General features: G+C 42.9%; 1 protein-coding gene across 1 annotated transcript in view; it reads right to left on the bottom strand.

Annotated features, from left to right (window-relative positions):
* Positions 1-12,163, bottom strand: part of LOC106569717 (metallophosphoesterase 1-like) — a 98,882-nt gene extending 86,719 nt beyond the window's left edge. Inside the window, exons 1-4 of the mRNA XM_045694523.1 lie at positions 11,663-12,163; positions 11,293-11,401; positions 9,744-9,847; positions 7,610-7,690 (exon numbers count right to left, since the gene is read on the bottom strand). Of these exons, the coding sequence (XP_045550479.1) occupies positions 7,610-7,690; positions 9,744-9,847; positions 11,293-11,401; positions 11,663-11,919 (551 nt within the window). The 5' untranslated portion in view covers positions 11,920-12,163. The remainder of the gene's footprint in view (positions 1-7,609; positions 7,691-9,743; positions 9,848-11,292; positions 11,402-11,662) is intronic.

Raw genomic sequence — 12,163 nt, 5'->3', positions numbered from 1 at the left:
GAGACGACACCTTAGGGTTTCATACAGTAGAGAGACGACACCTTAGGGTTCATACAGTAGAGAGACAACACCTTAGGGTTTCATACAGTAGAGAGACGACACCTTAGGGTTTATACAGTAGAGAGACAACACCTTAGGGTTTATACAGTAGAGAGACGACACCTTAGGGTTTATACAGTAGAGAGACGACACCTTAGGGTTTCATACAGTAGAGAGAGACAACACCTTAAGGTTTATGCAGTAGAGAGACGACACCTTAGGGTTTATACAGTAGAGAGACGACACCTTAGGGTTCATACAGTAGAGAGACGACACCTTAGGGTTTATACAGTAGAGAGACAACACCTTAGGGTTTATACAGTAGAGAGACGACACCTTAGGGTTCATACAGTAGAGACGGACAACACCTTAGGGTTCATACAGTAGAGAGACGACACCTTAGGGTTTATACAGTAGAGAGACAACACCTTAGGGTTTATACAGTAGAGAGACAGAGACAACACCTTAGGGTTTATACAGTAGAGAGACGACACCTTAGGGTTCATACAGTAGAGAGACAGCACCTTAGGGTTCATACAGTAGAGAGACAGAGACAACACCTTAGGGTTTATACAGTAGAGAGACGACACCTTAGGGTTCATACAGTAGAGAGACGACACCTTAGGGTTTCATACAGTAGAGAGACGACACCTTAGGGTTTCATACAGTAGAGAGACGACACCTTAGGGTTTCATACAGTAGAGAGACGACACCTTAGGGTTTATACAGTAGAGAGACAACACCTTAGGGTTCATACAGTAGAGAGACAACACCTTAGGGTTTATACAGTAGAGAGACGACACCTTAGGGTTCATACAGTAGAGAGACAACACCTTAGGGTTTATACAGTAGAGAGACACAACACCTTAGGGTTCATACAGTAGAGAGACGACACCTTAGGGTTTATACAGTAGAGAGACAACACCTTAGGGTTCATACAGTAGAGAGACAACACCTTAGGGTTTATACAGTAGAGAGACGACACCTTAGGGTTCATACAGTAGAGAGACAGACACCTTAGGGTTTATACAGTAGAGAGACGACACCTTAGGGTTTATACAGTAGAGAGACAACACCTTAGGGTTTATACAGTAGAGAGACAACCACCTTAGGGTTCATACAGTAGAGAGACAACACCTTAGGGTTCATACAGTAGAGAGACGACACCTTAGGGTTCATACAGTAGAGAGACAACACCTTAGGGTTTATACAGTAGAGAGACAACACCTTAGGGTTTATACAGTAGAGAGACAGAGACAACACCTTAGGGTTTATACAGTAGAGAGACGACACCTTAGGGTTCATACAGTAGAGAGACAGCACCTTAGGGTTCATACAGTAGAGAGACAGAGACAACACCTTAGGGTTTATACAGTAGAGAGACGACACCTTAGGGTTCATACAGTAGAGAGACAACACCTTAGGGTTCATACAGTAGAGAGACAGAGACAACACCTTAGGGTTCATACAGTAGAGAGACGACACCTTAGGGTTCATACAGTAGAGAGACGACACCTTAGGGTTCATACAGTAGAGAGACGACACCTTAGGGTTCATACAGTAGAGAGACAACACCTTAGGGTTCATACAGTAGAGAGACGACACCTTAGGGTTCATACAGTAGAGAGACACAACACCTTAGGGTTTATACAGTAGAGAGACGACACCTTAGGGTTCATACAGTAGAGAGACGACACCTTAGGGTTTATACAGTAGAGAGACAGAGACAACACCTTAGGGTTTATACAGTAGAGAGACGACACCTTAGGGTTCATACAGTAGAGAGACAACACCTTAGGGTTCATACAGTAGAGAGACAGAGACAACACCTTAGGGTTTATACAGTAGAGAGACGACACCTTAGGGTTCATACAGTAGAGAGACAACACCTTAGGGTTTATACAGTAGAGAGACAGAGACAACACCTTAGGGTTTATACAGTAGAGAGACGACACCTTAGGGTTCATACAGTAGAGAGACAGCACCTTAGGGTTCATACAGTAGAGAGACGACACCTTAGGGTTTATACAGTAGAGAGACGACACCTTAGGGTTCATACAGTAGAGAGACGACACCTTAGGGTTCATACAGTAGAGAGACAACTCCTTAGGGTTTATACAGTAGAGAGACGACACCTTAGGGTTCATACAGTAGAGAGACGACACCTTAGGGTTTATACAGTAGAGAGACGACACCTTAGGGTTTATACAGTAGAGAGACAACACCTTAGGGTTTATACAGTAGAGAGACACACACCTTAGGGTTTATACAGTAGAGAGACAACACCTTAGGGTTTCATACAGTAGAGAGACAACACCTTAGGGTTCATACAGTAGAGAGACAGAGACAACACCTTAGGGTTTATACAGTAGAGAGACGACACCTTAGGGTTCATACAGTAGAGAGACAACACCTTAGGGTTCATACAGTAGAGAGACAGAGACAACACCTTAGGGTTTATACAGTAGAGAGACGACACCTTAGGGTTCATACAGTAGAGAGACGACACCTTAGGGTTCATACAGTAGAGAGACGAGACAACACCTTAGGGTTTATACAGTAGAGAGACGACACCTTAGGGTTCATACAGTAGAGAGACAGCACCTTAGGGTTCATACAGTAGAGAGACAGAGACAACACCTTAGGGTTTATACAGTAGAGAGACAACACCTTAGGGTTTATACAGTAGAGAGACAACACCTTAGGGTTCATACAGTAGAGAGACGACACCTTAGGGTTTATACAGTAGAGAGACACCTTAGGGTTCATACAGTAGAGAGACGACACCTTAGGGTTTATACAGTAGAGAGACGACACCTTAGGGTTTATACAGTAGAGAGACGACACCTTAGGGTTCATACAGTAGAGAGACAACACCTTAGGGTTCATACAGTAGAGAGACAGAGACAACACCTTAGGGTTTATACAGTAGAGAGACGACACCTTAGGGTTCATACAGTAGAGAGACAGCACCTTAGGGTTCATACAGTAGAGAGACAGAGACAACACCTTAGGGTTTATACAGTAGAGAGACGACACCTTAGGGTTCATACAGTAGAGAGACAACACCTTAGGGTTCATACAGTAGAGAGAGACAACACCTTAGGGTTTATACAGTAGAGAGACGACACCTTAGGGTTTATACAGTAGAGAGACGACACCTTAGGGTTCATACAGTAGAGAGACGACACCTTAGGGTTCATACAGTAGAGAGACGACACCTTAGGGTTTCATACAGTAGAGAGACGACACCTTAGGGTTCATACAGTAGAGAGACAACACCTTAGGGTTTATACAGTAGAGAGACAACACCTTAGGGTTCATACAGTAGAGAGACAACACCTTAGGGTTTATACAGTAGAGAGACGAACAACACCTTAGGGTTTATACAGTAGAGAGACGACACCTTAGGGTTTATACAGTAGAGAGACGACACCTTAGGGTTTATACAGTAGAGAGACGACACCTTAGGGTTCATACAGTAGAGAGACAACACCTTAGGGTTTATACAATAGAGACAGGACACCTTAGGGTTTATACAGTAGAGAGACAACACCTTAGGGTTCATACAGTAGAGAGACAACACCTTAGGGTTTATACAGTAGAGAGACAACACCTTAGGGTTCATACAGTAGAGAGACAACACCTTAGGGTTTATACAGTAGAGAGACAGAGACAACACCTTAGGGTTTATACAGTAGAGAGACGACACCTTAGGGTTCATACAGTAGAGAGACAGCACCTTAGGGTTCATACAGTAGAGAGACAGAGACAACACCTTAGGGTTTATACAGTAGAGAGACGACACCTTAGGGTTCATACAGTAGAGAGACGACACCTTAGGGTTCATACAGTAGAGAGACAACACCTTAGGGTTCATACAGTAGAGAGACGACACCTTAGGGTTCATACAGTAGAGAGACGACACCTTAGGGTTTATACAGTAGAGAGACAGCACCTTAGGGTTCATACAGTAGAGAGACAACACCTTAGGGTTCATACAGTAGAGAGACAACACCTTAGGGTTTATACAGTAGAGAGACGACACCTTAGGGTTCATACAGTAGAGAGACGACACCTTAGGGTTCATACAGTAGAGAGACAACACCTTAGGGTTTATACAGTAGAGAGACAGAGACAACACCTTAGGGTTTATACAGTAGAGAGACAGAGACAACACCTTAGGGTTTATACAGTAGAGAGACGACACCTTAGGGTTCATACAGTAGAGAGACAGCACCTTAGGGTTCATACAGTAGAGAGACAGAGACAACACCTTAGGGTTTATACAGTAGAGAGACGACACCTTAGGGTTCATACAGTAGAGAGACAGCACCTTAGGGTTCATACAGTAGAGAGACAGAACAACACCTTAGGGTTCATACAGTAGAGAGACACACACCTTAGGGTTCATACAGTAGAGAGACAGCACCTTAGGGTTTATACAGTAGAGAGACAGAGACAACACCTTAGGGTTTATACAGTAGAGAGACGACACCTTAGGGTTCATACAGTAGAGAGACGACACCTTAGGGTTCATACAGTAGAGAGACGACACCTTAGGGTTCATACAGTAGAGAGACGACACCTTAGGGTTCATACAGTAGAGAGACGACACCTTAGGGTTTATACAGTAGAGAGACGACACCTTAGGGTTTATACAGTAGAGAGACAACACCTTAGGGTTTATACAGTAGAGAGACAACACCTTAGGGTTTATACAGTAGAGAGACAGAGACAACACCTTAGGGTTTATACAGTAGAGAGACGACACCTTAGGGTTCATACAGTAGAGAGACAGCACCTTAGGGTTCATACAGTAGAGAGACAGAGACAACACCTTAGGGTTTATACAGTAGAGAGACGACACCTTAGGGTTCATACAGTAGAGAGACGACACCTTAGGGTTCATACAGTAGAGAGACGACACCTTAGGGTTCATACAGTAGAGAGACGACACCTTAGGGTTCATACAGTAGAGAGACAACACCTTAGGGTTCATACAGTAGAGAGACAACACCTTAGGGTTCATACAGTAGAGAGACAACACCTTAGGGTTTATACAGTAGAGAGACAACACCTTAGGGTTTATACAGTAGAGAGACAGAGACAACACCTTAGGGTTTATACAGCAGAGAGACGACACCTTAGGGTTTATACAGTAGAGAGACAGCACCTTAGGGTTCATACAGTAGAGAGACAACACCTTAGGGTTCATACAGTAGAGAGACAACACCTTAGGGTTTATACAGTAGAGAGACGACACCTTAGGGTTCATACAGTAGAGAGACGACACCTTAGGGTTCATACAGTAGAGAGACGACACCTTAGGGTTCATACAGTAGAGAGACAACACCTTAGGGTTTATACAGTAGAGAGACAGAGACAACACCTTAGGGTTTATACAGTAGAGAGACAGAGACAACACCTTAGGGTTTATACAGTAGAGAGACGACACCTTAGGGTTCATACAGTAGAGAGACAGCACCTTAGGGTTCATACAGTAGAGAGACAGAGACAACACCTTAGGGTTTATACAGTAGAGAGACGACACCTTAGGGTTCATACAGTAGAGAGACAGCACCTTAGGGTTCATACAGTAGAGAGACAGAGACAACACCTTAGGGTTTACAGTAGAGAGACAACACCTTAGGGTTTATACAGTAGAGAGACAACACCTTAAGGTTTATGCAGTAGAGAGACAACACCTTAGGGTTTATACAGTAGAGAGACGACACCTTAGGGTTCATACAGTAGAGAGACGACACCTTAGGGTTTATACAGTAGAGAGACGACACCTTAGGGTTTATACAGTAGAGAGACGACACCTTAGGGTTTATACAGTAGAGAGACGACACCTTAGGGTTTATACAGTAGAGAGACGACACCTTAGGGTTCATACAGTAGAGAGACGACACCTTAGGGTTCATACAGTAGAGAGACAGCACCTTAGGGTTCATACAGTAGAGAGACAACACCTTAGGGTTTATACAGTAGAGAGACAACACCTTAGGGTTTATACAGTAGAGAGACAGAGACAACACCTTAGGGTTTATGCAGTAGAGAGACAACACCTTAGGGTTCATACAGTAGAGAGACAACACCTTAGGGTTCATACAGTAGAGAGACAACACCTTAGGGTTTATACAGTAGAGAGACAACACCTTAGGGTTTATACAGTAGAGAGACGACACCTTAGGGTTCATACAGTAGAGAGACGACACCTTAGGGTTCATACAGTAGAGAGACAACACCTTAGGGTTCATACAGTAGAGAGACAACACCTTAGGGTTTATACAGTAGAGAGACGACACCTTAGGGTTCATACAGTAGAGAGACAGCACCTTAGGGTTCATACAGTAGAAAGACAGAGACAACACCTTAGGGTTTATACAGTAGAGAGACGACACCTTAGGGTTCATACAGTAGAGAGACAGCACCTTAGGGTTCATAAAGTAGAGAGACAACACCTTAGGGTTTATACAGTAGAGAGACAACACCTTAGGGTTCATGCAGTAGAGAGACGACACCTTAGGGTTTATACAGTAGAGAGACGACACCTTAGGGTTTATACAGTAGAGAGACGACACCTTAGGGTTTATACAGTAGAGAGACGACACCTTAGGGTTTATACAGTAGAGAGACGACACCTTAGGGTTTATACAGTAGAGAGACGACACCTTAGGGTTTATACAGTAGAGAGACGACACTTTAGGGTTTATACAGTAGAGAGACAACACCTTAGGGTTCATACAGTAGAGAGACGACTCCTTAGGGTTCATACAGTAGAGAGACAGCACCTTAGGGTTCATACAGTAGAGAGACAGAGACAACACCTTAGGGTTTATACAGTAGAGAGACAACACCTTAGGGTTCATACAGTAGAGAGACAACACCTTAGGGTTTATACAGTAGAGAGACAACACCTTAGGGTTTATACAGCAGAGAGACAACACCTTAGGGTTTATACAGTAGAGAGACAGAGACAACACCTTAGGATTTATACAGTAGAGAGACAGAGACAACACCTTAGGGTTCATACAGTAGAGATACAGAGACAACACCTTAGGGTTCATACAGTAGAGAGTATAACACCTTAGGGTTCATACAGTAGAGAGACAGAGACAACACCTTAGGGTTTATACAGTAGAGAGACAACACCTTAGGGTTTATACAGTAGAGAGACAATACCTTAGGGTTTATACAGTAGAGAGACAGCACCTTAGGGTTCATACAGTAGAGAGTATAACACAACAAACAAAATAGGATGGATGATCATGAAGGGATTTGTATTCTGTGAGAACAGCATTTATACAGGCTGGGGGTTGAATAGAGAGAATAGAGAGAGAAAGAGAGGAAGAGACAGGGGGGAACAAACGAGAAAGACAAACAGAGAGAGAGAGAGAGAGAAGGGAGCAAGCAAGACAGAGAGAGAGAGAGAGAGAGAGAGAGAGAGAGAGAGAGAGAAGGGAGCAAGCAAGACAGAGAGAAGAGAGAGACTGGGTAGAGATGATAAGAGTGGGGATGGAGAGAGATTTACATAAGGAGGTCAAACAGCTCAGTGACTTACTTCACTCCTTTCTTGGTGACCATTCTGTTGGAGGTGGTATTGAAGGCCTTCTCAAAGCGCTGTAACTTGAACCAGTCCATTCTTCAGGAGGACAAAGAACCAAGCCAGTTAGACTTCAGTCCAAATCCAAACTGCTGTGTGGATTATCTGTTAGACTCTATCGGCTTCTTTTTATCTCATTACAGTTTGACTCAATACTCGATCATTTATCACGAATGTTCACGAAACAGAGAGGCTACCGTACGGTACTAGAATGTTCAGGAAACAGAAAGGCTACCGTACAGTACTAGAATGTTCACGAGGCTACCGTACGGTACTAGAATGTTCAGGAAACAGAAAGGCTACCGTACAGTACTAGAATGTTCACGAGGCTACCGTACGGTACTAGAATGTTCAGGAAACAGAAAGGCTACCGTACGGTACTAGAATGTTCAGGAAACAGAAAGGCTACCGTACAGTACTAGAATGTTCAGGAAACAGAAAGGCTACCGTACAGTACTAGAATGTTCAGGAAACAGAAAGGCTACCGTACAGTACTAGAATGTTCACGAGGCTACCGTACGGTACTAGAATGTTCACGGAACAGAGAGGCTACCGTACAGTACTAGAATGTTCAGGAAACAGAAAGGCTACCGTACAGTACTAGAATGTTCACGAGGCTACCGTACGGTACTAGAATGTTCACGGAACAGAGAGGCTACCGTACGGTACTAGAATGTTCACGAGGCTACCGTACGGTACTAGAATGTTCAGGAAACAGAAAGGCTACCGTACGGTACTAGAATGTTCACGAGGCTACCGTACGGTACTAGAATGTTCACGAGGCTACCGTACGGTACTAGAATGTTCACGAGGCTACCGTACGGTACTAGAATGTTCACGGAACAGAGAGGCTACCGTACGGTACTAGAATGTTCACGAGGCTACCGTACGGTACTAGAATGTTCACGAAACAGACAGGCTACCGTACGGTACTAGAATGTTCACCAAACAGAGAGGCTACCGTACAGTACTAGAATGTTCACGAAACAGAGAGGCTACCGTACAGTACTAGGTCTATACATTGAATTATTTCACTATTCCACATTATGCTTTGGCCTTTTCGTAATCCGCAAACGAGAAGGCAAAAACATAGATTTTGAAAGGCGTCATTGACTTGACATAACATTCATAATTCAGGTTTACAGTATGGACATGGCAACTTGGGATACAGTATAATGTACCATCAGTATAGATTCTACAGTATACCGATATGGGATACAGTATAATGTACCATCAGTATAGATTCTACAGTATACCGATATGGGATACAGTATAATGTACCATCAGTATAGATTCTACAGTATACCGATATGGGATACAGTATACTGTACCATCAGTATAGATTCTACAGTATACCGATATGGGATACAGTATACTGTAACATCAGTATAGATTCTACAGTATTCCTATAAAGGGGATACAGTATACTGTACGTTCAGTACATGATGGATGTTAACCCAGTATACGGTATGTACAGTATAGAGTCTGCAGTATACGGTATGTAAAGTATAGAGTCTGCAGTATACGGTATGTACAGTATAGAGTCTACAGTATACGGTATGTACAGTATAGTCTCCAGCTTCATGATGATGGATGTTAACCATCGGTATGTACAGTATAGAGTCTGCAGTATACGGTATGTACAGTATAGAGTCTACAGCTCCATGCTGATGGATGTTAACCCAGTATACGGTATGTACAGTATAGAGTCTACAGTATACGCTATATAGAGTATAGAGTCTACAGCTTCATGCTGATGGATGTTAACCCAGTATACGGTATGTACAGTATAGAGTCTGCAGTATACGGTATATACAGTATAGAGTCTGCAGTATACGGTATGTACAGTATAGAGTCTACAGTATACGGTATGTACAGTATAGAGTCTGCAGTATACGGTATGTACAGTATAGAGTCTGCAGTATACGGTATGTGTAGTATAGAGTCTACAGTATACGGTATGTACAGTATAGTCTACAGCTTCATGCTGATGGATGTTAACCCAGTATACGGTATGTACAGTATAGGGTCTACAGTATACGGTATGTACAGTATAGAGTCTGCAGCTCCATGCTGATGGATGTTAACCTACTCGTAGTGGAAGCCGATGTCGTGGTTTCCAACCAGAACCACCAGTTCTGTGTCACTGGAGTGCCTGAACATCTTCTGGAAACGGCAAACATCATCGTCCCAGTTCTGTTATGTTGGGAAATAAGACCGTATGTACAGTTGAAGTCGGACGTTTACATACACCTTTAGCCAAATACATTTTATACTCCGTTTTTCACAATTCCTGACATTTAATATTAGTAAAAATTCCCCTGTCTTTAGGTTAGTTAGAATCACCACTTTATTTTAAGAATGTGAAATGTCAGAATAATAGTAGAGAGAATTGATTTATTTCAGCTTTTATTTCTTTCTTCACATTCCCAGTGGGTCAGAAGTTTACATACACTCAATTAGTATTTGGTAGCATTGCCTTTAAATTGTTTAACTTAGGTCAAACGTTTTGGGTAGCCTTCCACAAGCTTCCCACAATAAGTTGGGTGAATGTTTGTCCCCATGTGCAGTTGCAAACCGTAGTCTGGCTTTTTATATGGCGGTTTTGGAGCAGTGGCTTCTTCCTTGCTGAGCAGCCTTTCAGGTTATGTCGATATAGGACTCGTTTTACTGTGGATATAGATACTTTTGTACCTGTTTCCTCCAGCATCTTCACAAGGTCCTTTGCTGTTGTTCGGGGGTTGATTTGCACTTTTCGCACCAAAGTACGTTCATCTCTAGGAGACAGAATGCGTCTCCTTCCTGAGCGGTATGACGGCTGCGTGGTCCCATGGTGTTTATACTTGCGTACTATTGTTTGTACAGATGTACGTGGTACCTTCAGGCGTTTGGAAATTGCTCCCAATGCTGAACCAGACTTGTGGAGGTCTACAACTATTTTTCTGGGGTCTTGGCTGATTTCTTTTGATTTTCACATGATGTCAAGCAAAGAGGCACTGACTTTGAAGGTAGGCCTTGAAATACATCCACAGGTACACCTCCAATTGACTCAAATGATGTCAATTAGCCTATCAGAAGCTTCTAAAGCCATGACATCATTTTCTGGAATTTTCCAAGCTGTTTAAAGGCACAGTCAACTTAGTATGTAAACTTCTGACCCACTGGAATTGTGATACAGTGAAATATAAGTGAAATAATCTGTCTGTAAACAATTGTTGGAAAAATTACTTGTGTCATGCACAAAGTAGATGTCCTAACAGACTTACCAAAACTATAGTTTGTTAACAAGAAATTTGTGGAGTGGTTGAAAAACGAGTTTTAATGACTCCAACCTAAATGTATGTAAACTTCCGACTTCAACTGTACACACATATATATATATATATATATGAATACATGTCGTAGAATAGAGTAGAACAATAGTTATAAATATAGCAGATATATACACTATTACAGATAGATACATGTTGGGAACAAAAGTACTAAATACTTTAGGTCTAGGACCATTACAGAAACATGCCTAGTGTTGCGAGAATAACATCAACGGTTAAGACTAAGAATAGTGGGTTTCGATTCTCACTTGAACAACCCCCTCCAAATTCACTGCAGTAGGCTTATAAAGTGCTTTTACGGCTATATACCTTCGGAGAGCTCCATTTCCCCTCATCGAACACATCCCCCAGTATAAAAACGACCTCAGGTCGGAGCAGGGCCAGGGCGGTCTGGAAAGCTCGTTCCATCTGCCATTCCCTGGGTGGCACAGAGACAGACCATACAGTCAGTCAGTCATCCGTCAGTTTAGCGCACCATGCATTACCCTGTTGCCTGTTGTTATTGCTGACGACTGAACTGCTCTAATCTGCTTAGAGACAGCGTGGATATGGCCTGACACGGAGCGTCATGCGTTCCCAAGAAACTATGCAAAACATACTTTTTTTTGTTTGTTTGTTGTTGTTTCACAATAAAATAAAATGCATATTAATAACATATATATTGATGAGGATCATTTACCTTCGCAGTTTGTCGAACCAGTGCCCGCCGACAGCGCCGAGGAGGTGCGTGTCTGACAGAACCATAGCGCGGAGAACCTCCGGTTCTGGTTGGCCGTCTGCGCTCCTCTCACTCGCCGGGGAACCATGGTCGATCCCCGGCCAACCGCACTGTAATATCGCGGCGTAATAAATCAGATACTCACAGAATATGAAAACGCTGCAAACCGCTCCGAACAGGACAATAACAGCGCTGCACGAAACGCTCAAACACGACATGATATATCTATTGTTGTTGTTTTCAGATGACCTGCAATAGAGGCGCACTGATGGAGCCGCGCTACACCAGGCATCGTCTTTTTGGTTTTTTTTTGTATTATCTTTAAACCTAAATAGCAATACCTGCGTGACGTTCTCATCGCATTGTGCAAAATGTAATATAAATACCGTATAGGCCTATAATAATAAAATAATAATTCAAAGATCCGGCCGAGAGCCTTATCTCCTCCAATCAAGCGGTCGA

Source organism: Salmo salar, chromosome ssa14, assembly GCF_905237065.1.
Source record: "Salmo salar chromosome ssa14, Ssal_v3.1, whole genome shotgun sequence".
Lineage (NCBI taxonomy): Eukaryota > Metazoa > Chordata > Actinopteri > Salmoniformes > Salmonidae > Salmo > Salmo salar.
This window is presented reverse-complemented; position numbering and strand designations above follow the sequence as displayed.